This window comes from Myotis daubentonii, chromosome X (assembly GCF_963259705.1).
Source record: "Myotis daubentonii chromosome X, mMyoDau2.1, whole genome shotgun sequence".
In the NCBI taxonomy this organism is placed as follows: domain Eukaryota; kingdom Metazoa; phylum Chordata; class Mammalia; order Chiroptera; family Vespertilionidae; genus Myotis; species Myotis daubentonii.
The window spans coordinates 100115259-100142151 of NC_081861.1; the positions used below are offsets into that span (position 1 = coordinate 100115259).

Consider the following 26893-nt stretch of genomic DNA (forward strand, 5'->3'; position numbering starts at 1 on the left):
TACAGTTCCTTTTTTTACAAATCCTTGCCAGCACTTGTTGCTTATTGATTTATTGATGTTAACAATTTTGGCAGGTGTGAGGTAATGCCTCAATATAGTTTTAATTTGCATCTCTGTGATGATAGGTGATGTTGAGCATTTTTTCATGTGTCTATTGATCATCTGTATGTCTCCCTTGGGGAAGTGTGTATTCAGGTTCCTTACCCATTGTTTAATTGTATTGTGTGTCTTCCTCATGTTGAGTTGATAAGTTCATCACATGTATTGGAAATCAACACCTTGTCCAATGTATCACTGGCAAATATGTTCTCCCATTCAGTGGGTTCCCTTTTCATTTTGTTGATGGTTTCAAATTACTGCTTAAATTTCATGTCTGAAATTTTTCCTGATTTGAGTTTTGGAAAATTGTATGTATCTAGCAAATATACAAATTGTCCATTTTGCTAAGGTTGGCCAATTTTCTATGCATAAGCTTTTTAGTTTGATGTAGTCTCATTTGGTTATTTTTCATTTGTTTCCCTTGACCTAGGACAGTGGTCGGCAAACCGCCGCTCTGCAAATGCGGCTCGCGAGCCACATGCAGCTCTTTGGCCCCTTGAGTGTGGCTCTTCCACAAAATACCGACTTCTGCGCATGGGCCACGAAGTTTCAATCGCACTATACATGCGCGCCCGCATGTGGTATTTTGTGGAAGAACCACACTCAAGGGGCCAAAGAGCCGCATGTGGCTCGCGAGCCACAGTTTGCTGACCACTGACCTAGGAGATATATTGGTGAAAATACTGCTACATGACATGGCTGAAATTTTACTGCCTATGTTTTCTTCTAAGATTTTTATGGTTTAAAAACATATTTAAGTATTTTATCCATTTGAGTTTATTCCTGTGTATGGTGTAAGTTGGTGGTCTTGTTTAATTGTTTCTGTGTACCCATCCAGTTTTCCCAAAGCCATTTATTGAAGAGACTTTCTTGACTCCATTGTATGCTCTTGCCTCCTGTGTCAAATATTAATTGACCATAATGGCATGGGCCTATTTCTGGGGTCTCTCTTCTGTCCCATTGATCTATGTACCTGTTCTTGTGTCAATACCAGGCTATTTTGATTACACTGACTTTGTAGTATTAGTTCTATATCTGGTATTTTGACCCCTCCAACTTTGTTCTTAATATTACTGAGGCTATTCAGGGTCTTTTTTGGTTTCATACAAATTTTTGGAATATTTGTTATAGAACTGTGACATGTTCTGTTGGTATTTTTAATAGGGATTGCATAGAATCTATCTATTGCTTTGGGTTGTATGGACATTTGAATGATGCTAATTCTTCCAATCTATGAACACTGCATATGATTCCACTTGTTTGTATTTTATTCTATTACTTTTTTAAATGTCCTATAGTTTTCCATTTACAGGTCTTTTAACTCCTTGGTTAAGTTTATTCCTAGGCACCTTAATTTTTGTTGTTGTTCTTGAATGGTTAATGGGATTTTGTTTGTTTGTTTGTTTGTTTTTGTTTCTTTTTCTGAGAGTTCCTTATTGGTGTATAAAAATGCCATTGACTTCTGGATGTTAGTTTTGTACCTAGTATATTTTGGTGGATTCTGTAGGGTTTTCTATGTACAGTATCATGCCATTTGCAAATAATGACAGATTTACTTCCTTCTTTCTAATTTGGATGCCTTTTATTTCTTCTTCTTTTCTGATCGCTGTGGCTAGGACTTCCAGTACTATGTTGAGTAAGAATGGTGAAAGTGGACATCCTGTCTTGTTCCTGATCTTAAGTGAAACACTTTTAGTTTTTACCCATTGTGTAAGATGTTGGCTGTAAGTTTGTTTTAGATAGTTTTTGTTATGTTTAGGTATGATTACTCTATTCCTTTTTTCTGAGAGTTTTTTTTTTAAATCATTAATGGGTGTTGGATTTTGTCTAATCCTTTTTCTGCATTTATTGATATGATCATGTGGTTTTTATCCTCCATTTTGTTTATATGATGTATCAAATTTAGTAATTTGCAAATATTGTATCAACCTTCCATTCCAAGAATAAATCCCACTTGGTCATGGTGTATGATCATTTTAATTTATTGCTGGATCAAATTTGCTAATATTTTGTTGAGGATTTTAGCATCTATGTTCATCAGGGATAATAGCCTATAATTTACTTTTTTTGTAGTGTCTTTCTGGTTTGGGAATTACAATAATGCTGGCCTCAATAAAAGAGCATGGAAGTCTTCCTTCTTTTTGAATTTTTTGAGGGGAATAGCTTTAGGAGGATAGGTGTTAGTTCTTCCTTGAATGTTTAAAAAAATATGCCTGTGTTGCCATCCAGTACAGCACTTTTATTTGCTGGGAGCTTTAAAATTACTGTTTCAATTTCATTGTTATCAGTTCATTCAGGTTTTCTCATTTTTCTTGATTAAGTTTTGGAGGATTGTATGTTTCTAGTAATTTGTCCATTTTGCTCAGGTTGACCAATTTGTTGGCAAATTTCTTACAATCCTTTGTATTGCTGTGATGTCAGTTGTTTCGTTGCCTCTTTCATTTCTGATTTTATTTGTTTGATTCCTCTCTGTTTCTTGATGAGTCGGGTTAAAGCTTCATCAATATTGTTTATCTTTTCAAAGAACCAGCTCTTGGTTTCATTGATCTTTTGTATTCTTTTTTAGTTTTTTTTTGTCATATTCTTCTCTGATCTTTATTATTTCCTTCCTTCTACTTACTCTGCCCTTTGCTTGTTGTTCCTTCTCGAATTATTTTAGGTATAGGGTTTGATTATTTACTTGATGTTTTTCTTGTTTCTTGTGGTAGGTCTGTAATGCTATGAACTTCCATCTCAGGACTGCCTTCACTGTGTGTCATAGATTTGGGGTTTTTGTGTATTTGGTTTCATGAATTTTTTAATTTCTTCCATGATCTCATTGATAACCTATTTATTATTTTATAACATACTATTTAGCTTCCATGTGTTTGTATGCTTTAGAATTGTTTTTATTGTTGTTGATTTCTAGTTTCATGCCATTGTGATCCAAGAAGATGCTTGATATAATTTCAATTCTCTTGAATTTTTAAAGACTTATTTTGTGTAAAAATACAATTGACTTTTTAAAAATATATTTTATTAATTTTTTTACAGAGAGGAAGGGAGAGGGATAGAGAGTTAGAAACATCCATGAGAGAGAAACATCGATCAGCTGCCTCCTGCACACCCCCACTGGGGATGTGCCCGCAACCAAGGTACATGCTCTTGACTGGAATCAAACCCGGGACCCTTCAGTCCACCGGCCCATGCTCTATTCACTGAGCCCATCCAGTTAGGGTTACAATTGACTTTTTATGTTGTTCTTGTATCCTGCAACATTGCTGAACTTGTTTATTTGTTATAACAGGTTTTTTTATGTGTGGATTTCTTAATTTTATATATACTATTATGTCATATGCGAATGGCTTTAGTTTTTCTTTCTAATCTAAATGTTTTTCCCTCCAATATCTCTGTCCAGTACCTTTAGTACATATGTTGCATGGAGTGATGTTTGTTCATGATCATAGGATGAAAGCATTCAGTCTTTCACCATTAAGTATGCTGTTAACTATGGGTTTTTCACAAATTGCCATCATCAGTTTTCAACAGTTCTGTACTATGCCTAGTTTCTTAGGTGTTTTTTAATTGATGTTAATTATTTTTTAAATATTTGGTAGAATTCATTAGTGATGCCATCTGGTCTGATCCAGATGGGAAGTTTTTGAATAATAGTCCGATATTTTTATCCAAATTTTCCTTTTCTTCCTCAGTCAGTTTCTGTCATTCTAGAATTTTTTCCATTTCATCAGGTTATCTAATTTATTGGCATATACTTGTTTATAATGTCCCCTTTAATCCCTTTTATTTCTTTCAGATTAGTAGTAGTATTTCCTCTTTTATTCTTGATTTTGATAATTTGAGATCTCTCTTTTACATTTTAACTTTTTTGAAAAGCAGATGTAATCCTGTATCTACTGTGTAATTTAAACAACAAAGGAGAAAAAAAAAGGAGAAATTGAAGATACATACAAAATACAAAGCCTTATCAAAATTGGGATCTGGGCATGCTGCTAGCTCTCCACCAGTTATTTCTCCTTTATCAACTTCAGTTTCTTCATCAGGAAGTTATGATATTGGTTAATAATTATTTAAGTCTTTGAAAGCATGTGGACTATATTATTTCCATGTTTGAGCGTGGGATTAAAGACCATAGTTTGGAGTATTTGAGAATAGACAGTAGACCAGTTTGGAAGGAGCCCAGTATTCCTAAAAGGCACAGTTGAAGGTGAGAAAGGAAATGCAGATTGAAGCCGGATTATGGTAATATTTGAATTCCATGGTAAGAGATTTGGATTTGGCAATGGGCAGCTAATGAGTATATGGAGGTGTGAGAGTAGCCAATCAAAGTGATAATCAAAAGAAATTGGTGTGGGGGAAGGATTGGAGCTGGGAATCACCCACGGAAATCACTTAGGGAATGGGGGCCATGACAGTAAGAATTGAAAAGTAAGAGATGATGACCAGAGATCTTCTATGCTTTGAAAAGTACTCCCTGAAACGAAGGGAGACGAGAGTAGTTAGTTCTCTTGCTCATCCCCTTGTTTCTCATAGCTATTGGTTAAGTACAAACTAGGTCCAAAATAGGCATTTATTAAGTTGAATTGCACTAACCAAGCCTTGCTAGAGCACAATGTAGGCTGGAGAAAATAATCTTCAAGTACTCTGAGAGGGCTTCCAGGAAAGCCTTCCATCTTGCCAGGCTCTGGGCATTGTCTGTCTTCTTTCTTGTCACTGAGGAGCCTATGTGTGCAAATTGCAGTGTTAATGTATAACATTTTTGAGAAAGTACACAGGTATACATTAGCTTGCATAGTGTGTTGGTGAGAGGGTGGATATTATACCCACAGAAGATGAAGTCTTGTGCTGATCTGTTGCAATGTACTTTGACATACAAGCAGCCAAGACCTTCATCACACAGAACAGGGAGACTCTCAACAGCAGGGGATTGAGAGTTTTCTACCAGAACGTCATTGTCTCAGGCCCAGGGGATTTTTTTGTGGGACCCTGGGCTTAGGGGCACAGTAATCAGGCCTTACATGCTACCTTTTTGCAAATTAAAATAATCTCCCCTCAAATGTCAGCTACACAGTGGGCAGAGATTTTTGTCTCTTTTGTTACTGCTTTATCTCCATTATCTGGTATATATTAAGCATTGAACATAGGTTTAATGAATGAATGAATCTACCAGTCATTCTTTTGGATTAAGGCAGCATCTTTCCCTAAGTAGTGGGCTTATGGGGTTGTTTCAGTATAATAGATAAAGGTCTTGTCTTCTCAGAAGCTCCTTATGAAGAGTCCTGCTATCCATGCCTTTAGTTCTTGCCAGAAGGGGCTCCTCCACCAAATTTTGTGCAAGAAATCTGCATCCACCTAGTTGTAGTTGCCTTCTTGCCCTTTCATTGTTATCTGAAGTATTACTTGAACCTAAATTTGGTTCTGTCTTGACCTGACTTTCCAACCCACCTACCCCCACCAATATTCTGTGCTCCTTCCCACTAGAGTTGTTTCAAAGAGTCATCTCATTTCAGCCATCTGAAAGCCAACATTTTGTTTTGATTTAACTGTCTTACTCCTGAGAAGAATAGAAAGGTTTTTTATTTCTTGAAGGCCTGCCTATTGTATTCTTTTCATAGCAGGGATTAGCTTGCTTTATGAGAAGCTGGAAAAAGCTAATAGATTATTAGAAAATGACCTTTTTATTGGTAAAGATAGACAGGTTTATGATGTGTTTGCTTCAAGGCCTTAGAATCACCTTTTTTTTTTTAACAGATCTGTTCCTTAATTAGTCATCCTTCATCACTGCCTATTTATTGTATCAAGGGACAGCTATTAGCACATCAAAGACACAAAGCTGACCTTTATAAGATGTAGAAAGATTTTCAATACATCATTTGCAGAGGGTGATATGTTCTGGGTAGACGTACATTTTTGCACATTTGGCTGTGTATGTAAAATGCATTAAAATGGATTGAGCTCTTACTATATACCAACCACTGTGGCAAATAAGTAGACTATATGCTGGTGACATCTCTAGGTTCACTGGGTGGTAACCATGCTCTCCAAGCTCTGTGAGGCAAAGGGAGAGGAGAATACACAGAGGTGGGAAGGAACTACTGTCCCTCTGGCTTCATCTCAAAGCTTCTGTACCCCTAAATCCACCCACCAACATACATTTTTTGTTGTCAGAAATAGAGATGCATTGAAATTGCTTAATCTTAGCTTCTTGAGGCAGGAATGTAGAAAAACCAGGGGTGGGATATGGGAGGGAAAGATGAATAGTTGAATTAAGTTGTAGAGACACCTGACAAGCTCTTTGGCTAATTATCCTAGCAGATCTTGCCACTCTTCTTAGGGTACCACCCTTCCTTTTTTCCATGCCCCTTAGTTTTCCTTCTTCCTAGGAGTAGGGTGAAATGAGCCATTTCCATGAGTTAATTAATCCAAGATCAAGAAATACCTTATTAAGCCTCCCCAACAGTTTTTTTTCTGCATTCCTTTGCTTCATGATTTGGAATGGATCGTCTGAACCTCTACCAATTGTATCCAATTTTGATGAGTCTAATATTTCTAAGATCACCTTGTCTCAATCCCTTCTCTACTCCTTTTCCATCTCTCTTAGAGATAGAGGCAAAGGGAGCTAGCACAGTAGTTTAGACCAAAAACTCTGGAGCCAAACTGCCTGGCTTCTATCCCAGCTCTTCTGCTTCCTAACTTTGTGACTTGGGATGAAATCCCTAACTTTTTAAGGCTCAGTTTCCTCTTCTGTGAAACGGTAATAATAATGGTACCTGTCTAGTATAACTGAATAATACAGTTCACTGAAGACTCTCAACACAGGGGCTGGTATATAGTAAGTGCTCAATAAACAGCTGTTGCTATTATGTGGTACAAGAACATTATGACATCTCCATTCCAACCTTGAGGAAGTACAGATATTTGCATATCCCAAGAATTTCACAGTCAAATTTTAATGAATTATATGTGTAGGCTTTGAGGAAAATCAACACCGAAGGCCCTGATTTGGATATGCCCACTCTAGTTTCTAACTTTGATTTCCATACTCATAAGTGTTTAACAATAATCCAGCCATAGCACCTCATATGTATAGCATAATCCTTTTTTATTTTGATCCAACTATTCTCCCTAATATGCACCAATATGTCTTCTGATTGTCATTGCTCTTCTCTCCTCTGAAATCATTTTAGCTAAGAAGTCTCTGAAGATGATTTCCCCATATTTCATTTTACAGATGACAGGTCACCAGAGGCCAAGAGAAAATTAGTCTCATTCCTAGGGTCAACAAGTAACCATGGAGCCAGGCCTGGCATGCAGTTTACAGGGGCCTCTGAAGGTTCTCTAAATACCTGAAGAATTTAGTTTATCCTTTTTCTACTCAAAGAGGGAAGTTAATCCTTTCTTTCTCTGCCTTCTTCCACAGCTCTGGGTGAATCAGGAGGATGGGGTAGAGGAAGGACCCAGTGACGTTCAGAATGGGCACCTGGACCCCAACTCAGACTGTCTCTGTCTGGGCCGGCCACTACAAAACCGAGATCAGATGCGGGCCAATGTCATCAATGAAATCATGAGCACTGAGCGTCATTATATCAAGCACCTCAAGGACATCTGTGAGGTAGGTCCAGCTATGATAGTACTTGTGGTGGCACTTAGGGTGAAATAGAGTTCACTTCCATGAAGAAACAACAACTCCCTGGGCCCTACCTGTGACAGTTGAAGATGTTGGAAAGAGCACCTTGACTGGTTTCCTAAATTTTGTTTGTGAGAAACTGATTCTTTGGGGCTGCTCAGTTTCTCTCTCTCTCTCTCTCTCTCTCTCTCTCTCTCTCTCTCTCTCTCTCTCTCTCTCTTTCTCTCTCTGTCTCTCTTTTCTATTTGTTCATGGGTATTTTTAAAAATTATTTATTATTGAAAGTATAACATATGTCCCTTCCCCACCCCATTGTCCTCTCCCAGCCTGCTCCTGCCCACCAACCCAGCCTTCACCACTCCCCTCGCCCAATTGTCTGTGTCCATTGGTTATGCTTACATGCATACAAGTTCTTTGGTTGATCTCTTACTCCCCACATCCATCCCCCAGCCCACATTCCCCTGCCTTCCCTCTAATGTTTGACGTCTGTTCTATGGTTCTGTGTCTCTAGATTTAGTTTGTGTTGTTCATTATAATCCACAAATGAGTGAGATCATCTGATACTTATCCTTCTCTGACTGGCATATTTTGCTTAGCATAATGCTCTCAAGGTTCATCCATGCTGTTGTAAATGGTAAGAGTTCTTTCTTTTTTACAGCAGTGTAGTATTCCATTGTGTAGATGTGGCACTGTTTTTTAATCCACTCATCTGCTGATGGACACTTAGGTTGTTTCCAAATCTTAGCTATTGTAAATTGCACTGCTATGAACATAGGGGTGCATATATCCTTTCTGATTGGCGTTTCTGTTTTCTTGGGATATATTCCTAGAAGTGGGATTACTGGGTCAAATGGGAGTTCCATTTTTAATTTTTTGAGGAAACACCACACTGTTTTCCACAAAGGTTGCACCAGTCTGCATTCCCACCAGCAGTGTATGAGAGTTCCCTTTTCTCCACTATTTGTTCATGGGTATTTTTAAAAATTTAGCATTTCTTGTTTGTTGATTTGTTGATGATAGTCATTCTGACAGGTGTGAGATGGTACCTCATAGTGGTTTTGATTTGCATCTCTTGGATAATTAGTGACTTTGAACATTTTTTCATATGCCTCTTTCATATGCCCACTTTTGAAAAGTGTCTATTTAGGTCCTTTGCCCATTTTTTTTATTGGATTGTTTATCCAGCCAACCCATGTAAAGCTTTTGTTGGCAATCTGCCAGTTATGTACTTCTTAATTATACTTGGTGCTAAAGTTAAGAGTTTAAGAGGGAAATATCTCTTTGTACTACCTTGCAATCATAGGTATCAAACAAAGTCTTAAAATTTCTAATATTTTAAACTATAGTTTACATTCAATATTATTTTATCTTAGTTTCAGGTGTACAGTATAGTGCTTAGATAATCATTTACTTTACAAGGCATTCCCCAGATATTTCTAGTTCCCAACTTGCACCATACATAGTTATCACAATATTGTTCACTATATTTCCTATGCTCTACTTTACATCCCCATGACAATTTTTGTAACCACCAATCTGTAGTTCTCAATGCCTTCACTTTTTTCACACAGTCCTCTAACCCTCTCTCCTTTTGGCAACCATCAGTCTGTTCTTTGTATTTACAAATCTGTTTCTGTTTTGTTTGTTCATTTATTTTGTTCTTTAGATTCCACAAATAAGTGAAATGTAGTATTTGTCTTTCTGTGACTGACTTATTTCACTTGGCATACTACCCTCTAGGTCCATCCATGCTGTTGCAAAAGAAAGGTTTAACTAGAGCAAAAGAAGGGTAGAGAAAGTTGTTTCTATATGGGCCAGAAGAGAGTATTTTAGCCCAGGATGTGTTACATCTCATCCAAAAGCTGTGAGCAGAAATATGGTTTATCAGAAAGAACAACAGACTCAGAATTGGAAGTCCCTCTTCAGGTCTCAGCTTAGTCACTGAATAACATCAGGTGAATCTTCTCCCTCCTGGACCTTGTTCCCCAACTCTAAAATGAGGGTATTAGAAGAGTTGCTTTTTTAAGTGCTATCTGGATCTTACTTTCTCTGGTTCTGTGTGATCTAGATATGCTCTCACTAGAGAAAGCTCTGGAAGTGATCCAGGTTACTTCTGCATTTCTTTCTTTCTTTTTTCTTTTTTTTTTCAGTCCAGTGGTGTCTTGCTTTTATTCGGCCAGTTGTCCAATTTAGATGGAATCTCCAGCTGTTGTTTTTCCCCCCTCTTTATTAAATAAGATATCACAAATGTGTCCTTATCCCCCCAATGTCCCCGCATCCCCCAAATCCTGCCCTCACCCTCACCCCTGTTGTCCACATCCATCGCTTATGCTTATATGCATGCATACAAGTCCTTTGGTTGATCTTTCCCCCTCACCCCCAACCTCCCCTGCTTTCCCTCTGAGTTTTGAGCATCTGATCAATGCTTCTCTGTCTCTACATCTGTTTTTGTTCATCAGTTTATGTTGTTCATTATAATCCACAAATGAGTGAGAGCATGTGATACTTATGTTTCTCTGACTGACTTATTTCACTTAGCATAATGCTCTCCAGCTCCATCCATGCTGGTGCAAATGGAAGGAGTTCCTTCCTTTTTACAGCTGCATAGTATTCCATTGTGTAGATGCACCACTGTTTTTTAATCCACTCATCTGCTGATGGGCACTTAGGCTGATTCCAAATATTAGCTATTGTAAATTGTGCTGCTATGAACATAGGGGTGCATATATCCTTTCTGATTGGTGTTTCTGGTTTCTTGGGATATATTCCTAGAAGGGAATCACTGGGTCAAATGGAAGTTCCATTTTTCGTTTTTTGAGGAAACTCCATACTGTTCTCCACAGTGGCTGCACCAGTTTGCATTCCCACCAGCAGTGAACGAGGGTTCCTTTTTCTCCGCATCCTTGCCAGCATTTGTCATTTGTTGATTTGTTGATGATAGCCATTTTGACAGGTGTGAGATGGTACCTCATTGTCATTTTGATTTGCGTCTCTCGGAAGATTAGTGACTTTGAGCATGTTTTCATATGTCTCTCAGCCTTATGTATGTCCTCTTTAAAAAGTGTCTATTTAGGTCCATTGCCCATTTTTTGATTGTGTTGTTTATCTTCCTTTTGTTAAGTTGTATGAGTTCCCTATAAATGTTGGAGATTAAACCTTTATCGGAGATATCATTGGCAAATATGTTCTCCCATGCAGTGGGCATTCTTGTTGTTTTGTTAATGGTTTCTTTTGCTGTGCAGAAGCTTTTTATTTTGATATAGTCCCATTTGTTTATTTTCCCTTTAGTTTCCATTGCCCTAGGAGCTGTGTTAGTGAAGAAATTCCTTCAGCATATGTCTGAGATTTTGCTAACTGTGGATTCCTCTAATAATCTTATGGTTTCCCATCTTACGTTTAGGTCCTTTATCCATTTTGAGTTTATTTTTGTGTATGGTGTAAGTTGGTGGTCTAGTTTCATTTTTTTGCATGTGTCTGACCAAATTTCCCAGCACCATTTATTGAAGAGACTGTCTTGACTCCATTGTATGTTCCTCCCTCCTTTGTCAAATATTAGTTGAGCATAGTGGTTTGGGTCGATTTCTTGGTCTGTATGTCTGTTCTTGTGCCAGTACCAGGCAGTTTTGAGAACAGTGGCTTTGTAATACAGCTTGATATCTGGTATTGAGATCCCACCTACTCTGTTCTTCTTTCTCAGGAGATAGCAGGAGCTATTCAGGTGTGTTTTTTTTTAATTCAAGATGAATTTTTGGAGTGTTCTTTCTAGATCTGTGAAATATGCTGTGGGTTATTTAATGGAGAGTATGTTGAATCTATAGATTGCTTTGGGTAGTATGGACATTTTGATGATGTTGATTCTACCAATCCATGAACATGGTGTGTTCGTCCATCTGTTTATGTCTTCCTCTACCTCATTTTTCAATGCCCTGTAGTTTTCTGGGTAGAGGTCTTTTACCTCCTTGGTTAAGTTCATTCCTAGGTATCTAAATTTTTTTGGTGCAATGGTAAATGGGATTGTTTTTTAAATTTCTCTGTCTGTAAGTTCACTATTGGTGTATAAAAATGCCGTAGATTTCTTGGCGTTAATTTTGTATACTGCTACATTGCCAAATTCATTTATTATGTCTAATAATTTTTTGATGGAGTCTTTAGGGTTTTCTAAGTACAGTATCATGTCATCTGCGAATAATGACAATGTTACTTCTTCTTTTCCAATTTGGATGCCTTTTATTTCTTCTTCTTGTCTGATCACTTTGGCTAGCACTTCTACTACTATGTCGAACAGGAGTGGTGAAAGTGGGCATCCCTGTCTTTTTCCTGTTCTTAAGGGAAATGGTTTTAGATTTTGCCTTTTGAGTATAATGTTGGCTGTAGGTTTGTCGTATAAGGCTTTTATTATGTTGAGGTATGATCCCTCTATTCCCACTTTGCTGAGCGTTTTTATCAGAAAATGGTGTTGGACTTTGTGAAATGCCTTTTCTGCATCAATCGATATGATTATGTGATTTTTGTCTCTCAACTTGTTTATGTGCTGTATCACGTTTATTGATTTGTGGATACTGTACCAGCCTTGCATTCCTGGAATAAATCCCACTTGGTCATGGTGTATGATCTTTCTAATGTAATGCTGGATCTGGTTTGCTAGAATTTTGTTGAGGATTTTAGCATCTATGTTCATCAGGGATATTGGCCTGTAATTCTCTTTCTTTGTGGTGTCTTTATATGGTTTTGAGATTAGGGTAATGCTTGCTTCATAGAAAGAGCTTGGAAGTGTGCTTTCCTCTTGAATTTTTTGGAATAGTCTAAGAAGGATTGGTTTTAGTTCTTCTTTGAGTGTTCGGTAAAACTCCCCTGTGAAGCCATCTGGTCCAGGGCTTTTGTTTGCTGGAAGCTTTTTGATTACTGTTTCAATTTCATCAGTAGTTATTGGCCTATTCAGGTTTTTTGATTCTTCCTGGTTGAGTTTTGGAAGCTTGTATTTATCTAGGAATGTGTCCATTTCATCGATGTTGTCTAGTTTGTTGGAGTAGAGGTGTTCGTAGTATTTTTTGACAATCCTTTGTATATCAGTGGGGTCAGTTGTTACTTCACCTCTTTCATTTGTGATTTTGTTTATTTGGGTCCTCTCCCTTTGTTTCTTAGTGAGCCTGGCTAGAGCTTCATCAATCTTATTAATCCTTTCAAAGAACCAGCTCTGGGTTTAATTGATCTTTTATATTGTGTGTTTTTTTTTTTTTTTTTTTGGTCTCTATGTTGTTTATTTCTGCTCTGATCTTTATTATTTCCTTCCTTCTGGACACTTTGGGCTTTTCGTGTTGCTCTCTTTCTAACTCTTTGAGTTGTAGGGTTAGATCATTTTTTGCCAGTTTTTCTTTTTTTGAGGTAGGCCTGTAGAGCTATGAACTTCTGTCTCAGGACTGCTTTCATTGTGTCTCATAGATTTTGGATTGTTGTGTTTTCATCGTCATTTGTTTCCAGGATGCCTTTTATTTCTTCTTTGATCTCTCTGGTAACCCAGTCTTTGTTTAATAGCATGCTATTTAGCCTCCAAGTGTTTGATTTTTTTCAATGTTTTTATTGTAGTTGATTTCTAATTTTATGCTATTGTGATCTGAGAAGACGCTTGTTATGATTTCTATTCTCTTAAATTTGAAGAGACTTTGCCTGTGTCCTAATATATGGTCTATCTTTGAAAATGTCCCATGTGCATTGGAGAAGAATGTATATTCTGTAGCTTTGGAATGAAATGTTCTGAAGATGTCAATTAAGTCCCTCTGATCTAGTGAGTCATTTAGGATTGCTGTTTCTTTGCTGATATTTTGTTTAGAGGATTTATCTAGTGGTGTCAGTGGGGTATTAAAGTCCCCTACTATGACTGTATTGCTATCTATCTCTCCCTTGATATCTTCCAGAAGTTGTTTTATGTATTTGGGTGCTCCTGTATTGGGTGCATATATGTTTACCAGAGTTATATCTTCTTGTTGAATTGCTCCCTTTAGTATTATGTAGTGGCCTTCCTTATCTCTTGTTATGGCCTTTACTTTGAGGTCTATTTTGTCAGATATAAGTATTGCAACCCTAGCTTTTTTTCTCATTTCCATTTGCCTGAAAAGTTTTTTTTCCATCCCTTCACTCTCAGTCTGTGTGAATCCTTTGTTCTGAGGTGGGTCTCTTGCAGACAGCAAATATATGGGTCATATTTTCTCATCCATTCAGCTACCCTGTGTCTTTTGATTGGAACATTTAATCCATTTACATTTAATGTTATTATTGAAAAGTACTTGTTTGTGGTCATTGTTATTCTTAATGTTTGTGTTTCTTCTTGTCTTTCTGTTTCTTCTTTTTACTGCAGTTCCTTTAGCATTTCTTGCATTGCTGGTTTGGTGGTAATAAACTCTCTTAGCCCTTTTTTGTCTGTGAAGCTCCTGATTCCACCTTCAATTTTGAATGATAGCCTTGCTGGGTATAGTATTCTTGGATTCATTCCCTTGCTTTGCATCACTTTGTATATCTCATTCCATTCCCTTCTTGCCTAGTGTGTTTCTGTTGAGAAGTCAGCTGATATTCTAATAGGAGATCCTTTGTAGGTAACTCTCTGTCTCTCTCTGGCAGCCTTTAAGATTCCTTCTTTGTCGTTGGTGTTTGCCAATTTAATTATGATGTGTCTTGGTATTGGTCTTTTGGGGTTCATCTTGTTTGTCACTCTATGTGCTTCTTGGACTTGTGTAGTTTTTTTCTTGCCAGTATCAGGGAAGTTTTCTGTCATTATTTCTTCAAACAGGTTTTCTATTCCTTGCTTCTCCACCTCTCCTTCTGGTACCCCTATTAAGTGAATGTTGTTTCGTGTTGCGTTGTCCCAAAGCTCCCTTAGACTCTCCTCTTGCTTTTTAAGTTTTTTTTTCCAGTTTCTCCTGTGTTTGTGTGTTTTTTCCTACCTTGTCTTCTAATTTGTTGATGTGGTCCTCAGCCTCTTCTAGTCTGCTGTTTAAGCCTTCCATTGTGTTCTTTATTGCAGCTATGTCATTCTTCATTTCCTCTTTGTTCCTTTTCATGTTGGTGACATTCTCATTCAGCTCCTTATAATTCTCATTGAGTTGTGTGTATTTGTCATCCAGCCATTTGGTCATCCTTATAACCATTACTCTGAATTCTTTCTCTGATAAGTTAGTAGCCTCAATTTCATTTAATTCCCTTTCTGGTGATTTCTATTTTTCTTTCCTTTGTGGATTACTTTTTTGTCTTCCCATGTTTTGCTGTAATGTTTTAATTGTAGCTTTGATTGCTTTGCTACCCAGTGTCTTTAGAGTATGGTGCTACTGGAGTGACCTCTCAGGTCTCCTGGGTTTGGTAGTCTAGTGTAGCTCCCTACTTGGGCTATTTGGGTTCTCTTGATGTAGGCCTGTGAGCTGGAAAGGCGCAACAGAGGTGTGTAGAAGTCAGCAGCCGTGGAGGGGGTGTTCCAATTTTTGCTGTCTTATGCCCTTGGTTGAAATCACGCGTGCCCCGCAGGGACTCACAGTGGCACCCAGGAACCGTCTATTGGGGTGGTGGGGCTCAGGAAGCCTGCTTTCTGGCAAAGCGTGACTGTGGTGTCCAGAGTTCTGTAGCTGTGGTGTGGGTAGACTCAGCTTTTGTTGCTGCCTCCGTGGTTGGATACACGCAATTCCAGCAGCATCTCACAGAGGCACCTGTGGTGTGTTTGCCAGCAGGGTGTACTGACACGCTCTGAAGGGCCCTGGCACTGAAGCCACTGGATTGCAGTGTCTGTGGGCAGGTATCCCAGAAAAGGGAATTCAGAATTTCTATAGCCTAGCAGTGCACCCCTGTTTGTTTAAGTGCAAGACCAGCAGGGCTCACAGCAGGGCCCCAGGGCTGCCTATGGAGCGGTGGTCTTGGAAGACCTGCACACTGGAAAAGCATGCAACTGTAGTGTCCAGAGTTCTGCAGCTGTGGGGTGGGGAAACTCAGATTTTGCTGATGCACCTGTGGTTGATAGGCTCGCGTTCCCTGTGGAGGCACACAGGAGCACCCATAGTGAGTTTGCTAACGCAGGTGCACTGAAGCACTCTGAAGGGCCCTGGCACGCTTTGGGCAGGTATCCAGGATGAGTGAATTCAGAATTTCTACTGCCCAGGGGAGTGCGTCCCTATTTGTCCAAGATCAGACCCCGCAGAGGCTCACCGCTGCTTCCCCAAAGTGCCCTGTGGATAGATGGGCTCAGGGGGAGTGAACAACTGTGGCAGTGAAGTTCGCCAGAGCTGAGCTCTGAGGCACTCTGAGGGGCCCTGGCGCTTAAGTTGCGCAGCTGGGTGTGTGTGGGCAGTTATTCAGGCAGAGGGAATTCAGATTTTCTACTGGGTGGCAGTGCGCCTGTGTCTGTACAAAATCAGACCCATCTGAGGCTCCTAGTGACTCCTCAGAGAAGTCTATGGAGTGGTGTGCCTTGGAGACCTGCGTGCTGGAGACTGGCAAACTCAATGTTGGAGGTCTGCCGCTGGGGAGGGGGAGGCTGCACTTACTGCTGCGGGCAGCGTGGTGCTCCTTTGGTGGTGGAGGTCCCAGGGTCTGCGAGTCTGTGGGTGTGGCTGCAGGATTTTGGCTGGAGTGGCTGCTGGGTCGCAGGCAGTGTCCCAGGCCTGTCTGGGTGGTGGTGCTGCTGAGTTCCTAGAAGAGGCCGCTCTCCCCTTTAAGATGGCGTGGGCTCCATGCCTGAGTCCAGCAGTCCGGGAGTGCTGCAGCGGTGGTAGTCTCTCAGTGTCCCAGAGAGCCTGGTCTGCCAGCCTCTGCTGTTCCTGCCTGATTTAACTGTCCCTCACTCACTCACACAACACACACATCCACACACTCTCCATTCATCCCCTCACTCACTCACTTCCTATCCCTCTCCTCCATCCTGCCAGCCGCCATCTTTTTTCCTACTTCTGCATTTCTTGCCATTTCCTCCTTAGTACCCATGGAGACATGTCTTACTTAGGCATGAATATGTTCTTGTCTACTCTTTGTATAGTTTAAAGGATATCTCTAAACACTTTCTACTTTGGTGCTGTTGAAGGAGAAATGAGGGACACTGCATTCAATATAGTAAAAAGTCACTATCAGAGAATAAACACACACACACACACACACACACACACACTCACTCACTCCTGGGATCAGAACGTGCTTTACAAATATTTAAGTTATATTGCCCTTATTTTACAAATGAGTAAGTAAGAAAGAAAGTCAGAGTCATTCAGTGAGGCCAGTAAGAGAAAAGATACTTTTAAATAGGTTTTCTGCAAAAGGCAACATTCTTCTTTCTAAATCCAGACAGTGGGATAAAAAACCTTGGCTTAGTTCTAGGTCACCTTGACCAGTGATTGGTGGTACTACTTCTTGTAAACTTAAAACTCATAATCAGGGAAATTGAGGTAAAGGCCAAGCAAAGTTAAAGATGACTTATAAAGTTGCCTTGTCTGCCTCTCTTGAGGAAGATAATATCAGTCATCCCATACCTGTGAAATAAATTCTGTGCTCAAATTCCTCCAGAGATGCTGGACTAGCTTTCCTCAGTCATTTATATTACTGTTTCCGATTCCTCACCATCAAGAAACTCTTCCTTAGACCTAATTGAGTTGCTGTAGCTTCAAGTCATTTCCATTTGATATGTTTAAGCCTGAGGTTTTCAAACTTATTTACCATGTGGATTTTCCTTTCTGGGAATTGCCTATCTTGATGTTTTCCAATTGTCTTTACATCTATATTTACACGTAGAAAATGATAACGCATTGTATAAAATGGTATTTTTATAGCATCCTAAAGTAAATGATTTGGCAGCTTGTCAGTCTGAAGTGACCAACCCAGGGGTTTCTGGCTGACCTCTTTGTACCACCTGGACGCTCCTGGCCCTGTTCTTATCCTCTATTTACTTTCATATAGTTTAACATTTTTTTTGCTTATTTATAGGATTTTGTTATATATTTCAGATGTTAATCTGTTGTTAGTTTTCCATATGACAAGTATCTTTCTTCCTCACATTCCCTAGGTTTATGTTAATGGTTTTATTTAATTTGAAGAAAGTGTTTCCTGGCCTAAAAAGAGAAAGAAGAAAAGACAGCTGCCAGTTTATACATTCTGCTTCTAGTTTACCTTTTGTTATCATTACCATGAGAAGAGCTAGTCACTTTGTAGTTATTCAACATATATTTATTCAGCAGCAACTACATGCCAGTTACTGTAATAAACTCTGGGATATAGCTGTGAAGAAGGCAAATGTAGTCATCATTCCCAAACTTTCTTAAATCTATTTTCAAGATGTGTATCAGGTCTTCTGTCAGGCCTCAGCCTTCCAAGCAAAATAATATATGAAATCTCCAGAAAATCATAGCTAAATAGGGCCCTGGAAATATTTTTTATATGCATGGTATATAGAGATTTGCTCTATAAAGATGGAGACCTTGAGGTCCAGACTTATAAGGGCCTTTGCCTAAGGTGTTTTCCAAGCCTAGGTGATCCAGAGCTTTTTTATTCATCCTTATTTCCCTGAGGTTTTGGGGATCTTCCCTAGAGATCATGGTTGTAGTTTGTATTCCATATCAAGGCAGTAATCCTAGCTCAGTGCACTAGATCTAGACTTCTAAATAAATCCTTTTGTGTTTTAGAATGGAGTTAAGTAGGCAAATGTCTTTGACTATTTTTATTTGTTTTTTATTTATGTATCATGTATTGGATTTGGGTATACAACTTAGTGGTTAGACAGTCATATACTATATATAGTACTCCCTTGATATTTCCACTACCCTATCTGGTACCACACATAGTTATCACCATATTATTAACTGTATTTCCTATTTCCTTGACTATCACCATGGAAATGCCATGGTTAAATCATTCCAATTGTGATTGATTTGATAACTCCCACAGTACTCTTAGCTGCTGTGTGGCCTGCCTTCTCACCATGCCCACTCTATTCCTAGGAGACAGAGGTGAGGATCTCAGAAACTGACTCTGTTTAATCAGTTCACACCTACTGCCATATCACCCTATTCTCTCTTCCCATTCGGATGGAGTTAGAGGGTATTCAAAGCAGCTTGATAGTAAGTGCCACAGACCCCTTCTGCTACCTATGCCTTGTGTCAGGCCTTCCAATGCCACCGAAGTCTTTTCTTCTCCAAGATAAACAGTCCTGGATCCTACACCATTCTTCATGGTGTTGATTTTCAGGCCCCTCTCTACCCTGCTTACTACCCTCTTTTCTCCAAGTTCCTCTGAAAAGAGGCCTCAGAATTGAATGTTGCTCTCCTACAGTGGTGGAACTACCTTTTCATTACTTCTCTCATTCTACCCTCTCAGTCTGTTTCTCCTTTATTTCCATATTTTAAGCAGAGGTTTAATTTTCTCTTGAACCTCAATAACTATAACTTGTTTATTTAAATATAGAATTTGTCCCCTAACTTATAATTGCATTCATTTTTTTGACAGTCACATTCCACAGCTAGCTTATCTTAAACATATATACCCTCAAAAATGGGTGAATGAGAAGACACACATATTGATTGATCCACTAAGTCAAGCTTCTTTTCATCATTGCTGTGGAAAATTTGGGAAGGAGATGAAAAATAAAAGCTACACTCCAGAGTACCAGTCATATCTCCTGGCCTTTCTCCCTTGAGAAGCTTAAGCAGCTATGTGTTGTAAGGGCTAAGGTTAACAGTTTTGGGGTTCTCTAACTACTCCCATATTCTTATGTTCCATCTCTTATTTCTTTGATAAAGGAAGTTTCTATTAGTTGTACTCTCTTTAGCAAGTCATGTGTCTTAAACCCTAGGGCTAAGATTTTGAGAGGACATTGGATTTATCCCCTTTCTTTGATAATATTGTACTCAGGACAGCATTCCTGACATTGTATTTTCTTTATATCCTTTGGCAAAGATTTCCTCCTTTTTTATCATAGAAATAATGTTTTAAATGGAATTAGAGGAAGTTTGAAAGTGGGAACAAAAATCAACTAGAATCCACAAAACTATAAGAAAACTATTTGCACTTTTGTATAATTCCTTCAAATATGTACATGTATTTACAGTAATAATCATAGTGACATACCATTTTGTGTCCTGCTTTTTAACGTTATATCATAAGCACTTCTCCATATTTCTACATAATCTTCCTAATCATTTTTAATGGCTACATAATATTCCATCAAGTTAAATAAACAAGAATCTTATATAATAAAAGGTTAATATGCATATTATCCCCTCGGGAGTTTGGGAGACTATGAGTTTGATCACTCGCTATGATGTGCACTGACCACCAGGGGGCGATGTGGAACATAGTGGGTGACCAGTAGCTGCAGCAGGGTGCTGAGGGAGCAAGGGAAGGAGGAGGTGGAGAGACCAGGAGGCGGGGAGCCTGATTGGCCCTGATCACATGCCAGGCCTAGGGACCCTACCTGTGCATGAATTTCATGCACCGGGTCTCTAGTGTATTTATAATTAGCATTAGCTTTAAAGAAAAACAGTTTACTAAGCACTCTAGGGTCCCACCATACTATGAACAGTTACATTTCTTCTAATCCATACTTAATCTTTACATGCTACAACACATATGATGTAATAGAAAGAAAATGTCACCTTGACAATAACAATGAATAGCATATTTGAGGAATTAGGAAACTTTACTGACATCTCTATTTGTTCTTTCTTTTCCAGAGTCCACTTTTTCTTATTTTTCATTTCTGTTATATCCCATACTGATGCTGAGATCTAGTAGCCTTGTTGCACTTGGGGATTTGATAATTGTTCTTTCCCTGAGATCATTTATTTATTTATTTGTTTGTTTGTTTGTTTGTTTGTTTATTTATTTATTTATTTATTTAATATTTTTATTTATTTCAGAGAGGAAGAAAGAGGGAGAGAGAGATAGGAACATTCATGATGAGAGAGAATCATGGATCGGCTGCCTCCTGCAAGTCCCCCACTGGGGATCGAGCCCACAACCTGGGCATGTGTCCTTGACCAGAATTGAACCTGGGACCTTTCAGTTCTTAGGTCAACGTTCTATCCACAGAGCCAAACCAGTTAGGGCTCCTTGAGACCTTTTAAATGGGAGCAGTGAAAAGAACTATTAAGTACTTCCTGAACTGTCTTCTAAGGATGAATGAGCTGTCCCTAATGGCTTCTTATATTGCTCCAATATGGTCACTCACTGATATCTGTACTTACCTGCCATGACATGCTGATGTGACATCGTTACCAGTTTTTTTCAGCTGTGTTCACATGCCTACCTTAGGGAGAATGGGAGCAGGGTTGAGGAAGACTCTGCCCAGTTGCCTGATGTCAAGATAGAAAAGTTCCTACCAGATGATATGCACACTACTTTCCCTGCTTCACTGTAGCTAAGATACTTCCAAATATGATTGGGTGAGAAAGGGAAAGAGAGAGGGAGGAAGAGAAGGAAGAAAGAGGCAAGCAAACACTGGGAGTTACTTACCTATCTTCCAGTTAGTCAAGGAAAAGTCTCTATGGAGGCAGAATTTTGGGAGCTGTTTCAGCAAAAGTAGTGAAGCTAAAAGAGTATTTCTGGAATAAGTGGCATGTTCTTCCTGGTCAGGAATTGGATACAAATGAATACAGAACATCTTGGGCATTTCAGTTAATAAGGGCAGCTGCCATTAGTAAAATAAATGTCAACACAGGCACAGAGTATTAATTTGTATAACTGTTGAAATACACTTAATAATTAATGGCTGATTTGGATTGTTAGAAGAGATAAGGGAAGTGAGATTTTGGTAGAGGTTAGTAAAGGCCATTGAAGCCAAGGAAGAGCTAGATGGCCTAATTGGAAGCTGTGTTAGGGAAGACAAAGTGGAGGTAGAGACAGGCCTGGAAGTGGTAAGTCAGTTACTACAATGCTCTTCATTAGGGGCTCAACATTTACAAAAGGTGTTATAAAAATCACATTTACAAGGGTGGGGGGGGGGGAAAGGACACATATGTAATACCCTTTCTAATACTTTAAGCAATAAAACAATTAAAAAATCACATTTAGCTTTTATTTTTTAAAATAGATTTTTCTTGATTTCAGAGAGGAAGGGAGAGGGAGAGAAAGATAGAGACATCAATGATGAGAGAGAATCATTGATCTGCTGCCTCCTGCATTCCCCACACTGGGGATCAAGCCCACAACCTCTGCATGTGCCCTGACTGGAAATGGAACCCTGACCTCCTGGTTCATAGGCCGATGTTTAACCACTGAGCCATGCCAGCTGTGCTCACATTTAGCTTTTATATGAAAGCAAGTGACCATGGTTCGTTCTCACCAAGAACATTTTCATGTGCTGATGATTTCTAATGTGGACAGTGGCCATTAGTTTAAAAATATTTAAATTCAAAATGGAAAACTGTGGCTGTTTCATTTTTCCTCCCTATGACTTACAGTGTGCCTGAGGCTAATTGTGTTATCTCAGTACTTTCTTATTAGACCAAAAATCTCTTTCATTGTTTTTCCCTTTCATCAATGGCTAGCTATATTGAATAATCTGTTTATTCACAAATGTGTCCTGAACACTTACTCTGTTAAAAACACCATGCCTGGACACTGGTGGGCTTGTTGTCTGAGCTCATACAAACTGTTTTTCTGGGCCAGCTACCTTAGATGGCTAAGATGTTGCTTTAAGGAATGGTTTGGTTTTGTCAATTCCTGTTCCCTTTTGGGAAGTTTCCTGCTGGGGCCTCTGTTGTCAAACTGTTGTAGATGTTATGAAGATCTTTTGAATTGGTCCTATAAGAAAGAACTTTAGAGATATGAATAGATCAAGCTAAACCAATAACTACTAAAATTAGTGAAAATGTTTATGCTTAACCAGCTTCTAAAAAATGGTCCTAAGACTTTGGGGGTCTTTGTCATAGAGAATTGCAGGCAAAGCTCCATACTTGAGTCTTTGCACTCTGAAGACTTTGCTTGAGATCCAACTTTTCTAATTCTTCACTGGTGGAGTGACTTCCTTCTCAAAACCTTAATTTCCTCATATGAAAAATATAAATGACTAGAGGCCTGGTGCACAAGATTCATGCACTCAGGGGGGCATCCCTCAGCCCAGCCTGAGCCCTCTCGCAGTCCAGGACCCCTTAGGGGATTGGGCCTAAGCAGGCAGTCAGACATCCCTCTCGCAGTATGTGGCTCTCGCAGTCTGGGACCTCTCACTCCTTACGGCCCACTTGCAGTGGAGACAGGAGAGGCTCCTGCCACCGCCGCTGTGCTCGTCAGCCATGAGCCCACCTTCTGGCTGAGTGGTCTGCCCAATGTAGGAGCTGTTCAGTGTGCATCATAGCAGCCAGTCGGTTCTGCCATTCAGTCAATTTGCATATTTGGGTTTTATTATATAGGATTGTTCCCTGTCTACCTCATGGAACTGAATTGAGGCTCCAACTACTTAGGAAGTGGTAAAGCTTTCAAGGAACCAGGGATATCCTCAGACTGGGCTCTTTTTTTGTCTGCAGGGCTACCTGAAGCAGTGCCGAAAGAGAAGGGACATGTTCAGTGATGAGCAATTGAAGGTCATCTTTGGGAACATTGAAGACATCTACAGGTTTCAGATGGGCTTTGTGAGAGACCTGGAGAAACAGTACAATAATGATGACCCCCACCTCAGTGAGATAGGACCCTGCTTCCTGGAGCACGTAAGTATCTTTCTCTTTGGGGAGAGTTTTGAGAGATGTTAAAAAAGAAAGACTCATGGACAGAGACAACAGTATGGTGACTACCAGAAGGAAGGGGGTGGAGGGAGTATAGGAGGTTAAAGGGGGGATAAATGGGGATGGAAGGACACTTGACTTGGGTTGGTAAACACACAATACAATATACAGATAATGTTTTGTAGAATTGTATACCTGAAACCTATACCATTTCTGGTATAATTTTATTAACCAATGCCACCCCAACAAACTCAGTAAAAAAAAAAAAAAAAAAGTATAAAAAAAGAAGCATTGGAAGGAGTGTCTGAGCTCCGTGGTCCTGCTCAGCTGGTTTTTCCTGTGGTAGCGGATGGATTCTTCTCTGACTTTGATGTTGATAACTTTGCCAGTGCATGAGGACTTAAGAAGGTACTGTAATTTGGACTAGGACTCTCTCACTTTACATTTCCCCTCTCTTTTCTCTCTCCTTCCAGAGGGTTACCAGTAATATTTTTCTTCGGCTTATTTTTTTTTTTTCTGTTGGGTTCAGTTTCTGTGGGACCTGGTGTTTTTGGAAGGGCTTTGAAATTATTCACTACATGGATAATCCAGGGATCTGAGTAATAGGAGAGCCCATGATCAGCATGAAAATAGGTCTCTTGAGGCATTTAGGGGAGAATACTAGGGCAGGAGAAATTATATGTGTAGGAAAGGAGACCACATGGCTTAGAGAAAGGAGCACTAGGGTACAGGAAAATGAGGATTTGAGTCCTGTACCAGTATCTGTAATGACTGTCTGGGTAACTTTGGATAAGTCCATTACCTTCTTTGGGCTTCCTCATCTGGAATATAAGAAGGTTCACTCTGGCCCTAGCCAGTATGGCTAAGTGGATAGAGTGTCGGCCTGAGGACTGGAGGGTCTCGGGTTTGATTCAGGCCAAGGGCACATGCCTGGGTTAAAGGCTTGATCCCCAGGGGCATGCAGGAGGCAGCTGATCAGTGATTCTCATCATGGATGTTTCTATCTCTCTCTCCATCTACCTTCCTCTATGAAGTCAATTATATATTGTGGTTCTCTTGGGTCTCATTCATAGCTGACCAAGTTGTTTTAACAACTCTCTTCTCCCATTTTATAAAGTATTTATTTTTTAAAGAGATAACATGTGCACATGATACAAATTTCAAGTGGCACATAAAAAAGTGTGTAGCTAAAAGTAAGTCTTAAAAATACTGCTTTGCTTATGGATATGTAATTTAGTGGTTTGCTAGAGGGACTTGCAGGACTCAACATATAGTTATACTCATGGTTATGATTTATTATAGCTAAAGGATACAAAACAATATCAGCAAAAGGAAAAGGCACCAGGAGTAATGTCTGGATGAAACCATACTCAAGTTTCCAAGAGTCTTCTCTGAGTGGAGTTCACATAAGATGCCCTTAATTCCCCTTACAATAAATTGTGACAATACATATGAAACATTCTTTACCAGGGAAACTCCTTAGGGAATCAGTACGTAAGCATTTTATGGGGGGTCTGGTCACATAGGCACCCTTTGCCTAGCATGTACCCAAATTCTAGACTCCCAGAAGGAAATGGGACATTTAGTATAAACCACATTGTTTATATAAACAGTTTAGGCACAGTGAGCCACGATTGTTAGGGAACGGTGAGAAGCCTCTTGAGATTCAAGTTCCAAGATGCCAGTGAAGGCCAACATTTCAAAAGAAAAGGTCTTTCTAAGGATAGCAGCCTCAGGCCTGATATGTTAACTCTTTTAACTCTTTTCTGCACAGTATTTAAACTGTTTCAGCCATTGCAGAAAGCACATGGGAAGTATTTATCAAAGTTAAGCATATGTATGACCTAGTGCTTCCATTTCTGAATAGGTATCCCAGAGAAGTTCTCACAGAGATCCATGAGGGAGCATTTACAAGGCTGTTCATTGCATGGCAGTGTTATGTGTGGTGGAGTGTAATTAGAAGCAATTTAGGTATTTATCACCAAGGGATGGATAAGAAACAGCAGATGCTTACTGTGGGATATTATGTAGCAAGACTCAACAGAGTAGATGTATGAACTTTATAGCAATGCTTATAGATATTATAAACATAATGTTGAGAGTTTAAGTAGAATATCGAATGTTGATATTCAATTGAAGCCTGCCTTATGCGTTGTAGGGTGTTTAACAGCATTTCTGGTCCCTACCCAGTGAATGCTAGTAGCAACTCCCACTACTCCACTTGTCTCCAAACCAAAAATGTCTCCAAACATTGTCAAATATCTGGAAGTCAAAAAGAACCACCAATCCATTGAAATGGTCATATGCTCTTACCCTTTAGTCTGTTAATATGTGAATTTGTATTGAGTAATTTTCATATTAAATGGTACAGTGGGGCCTTGACTTACGAGTTTAATTCGTTCTGTAACAGAGCTCGTAACTCAAATTACTCGTATGTCAAATCATAAAGTGAACGAGTGAGACACGTGATGCTGGGCTGATGTTGTGGCGTTCACTGTGATGTTCGCTGCGCCAACTAGCAGTGGGGTATCTGAAGCTGGCTTGTAACCCGAATTTTAGCTCGCAACTCAAAGCAAAAAACTGGCTGAGAGACGGCTCGTATCTCGAAAAACTCATTAGTCGGGACACTCGTAAGTCAAGGCCCCACTATAGTTGCATTGTTGGGATAAACCCTACTGTATTACATTTTTTAAAAATTTAATTTTCTGCATCACCTTTTATTCCCTCTATACTCTCTACCACCTCCACCCATCCCCTTTCACCCCTGCAATCACCACACTGTTGTCCAAGTCCATGAGTTCTCCCCCCCACTCATTTTGCTCAATTGCTCCACCTCCACAACTCACCCTCCACCCCCAGCTGTCTGCCTGCTCTCTATCTATGAGTCTGTCTCTATTTTGCTTAGTAGTCAGTTTGTTCATTAAATTCCACATATGAGTGAAATCATGGTACTTGACTTTCTCTGACTGGCTTATTTCAGTTAGCATGATATTCTACAGGTCCATCCATTCTTTTGCAAAGTGTAAAATTGGATTCCCTTTTACAGCACAGTAGTATTCCATTGTGCACCACAGCTTTTTTATCCATGATCTACTAATGAACACTTGAGCTATTTCCAGATCTTGGCTATTGTAAATAGTGCTGCAATCTATTTTTTTTTTGAGTAGTTTGTATTGAAAAAACTTGGATTGTTTAACCTTTATTATTCAGTTCTAATATTTTATTTTTATCAGCTTTTTTCAGTATAATTACACACAATAAGTTTCACCATTTTTTTAGTGGATGTATATAGTTGTGTACCTATCATCATAATTAAGGTATAGAACATTTATATCACTTCATCAAGTTCTCTAGTTTTCTCTTTGTAGTCAATCTCTGCTCCCACCCATGGCCATTGGCAAGAACTAATCTGCTTTCTGTTACCCTAATTTTACTTTTTCTACAATGTCATATAAATGAATCATATAGTAGTAATTGTATTTAGCTTTTTTCACTGAAC

At 39.2% G+C, this 26893-nt stretch overlaps 1 protein-coding gene across 7 annotated transcripts in view; it reads left to right on the forward strand.

The window, feature by feature from the left end:
- ARHGEF9 (Cdc42 guanine nucleotide exchange factor 9) overlaps positions 1 to 26893 on the forward strand; it is a 330612-nt gene that overhangs the window by 215124 nt on the left and 88595 nt on the right. For all 7 annotated transcript variants that reach the window (XM_059678479.1, XM_059678480.1, XM_059678485.1 and 4 more), the window contains 2 exons: positions 7517 to 7708; positions 23200 to 23379. In XM_059678479.1, the coding sequence (XP_059534462.1) occupies positions 7517 to 7708; positions 23200 to 23379 (372 nt within the window). The remainder of the gene's footprint in view (positions 1 to 7516; positions 7709 to 23199; positions 23380 to 26893) is intronic.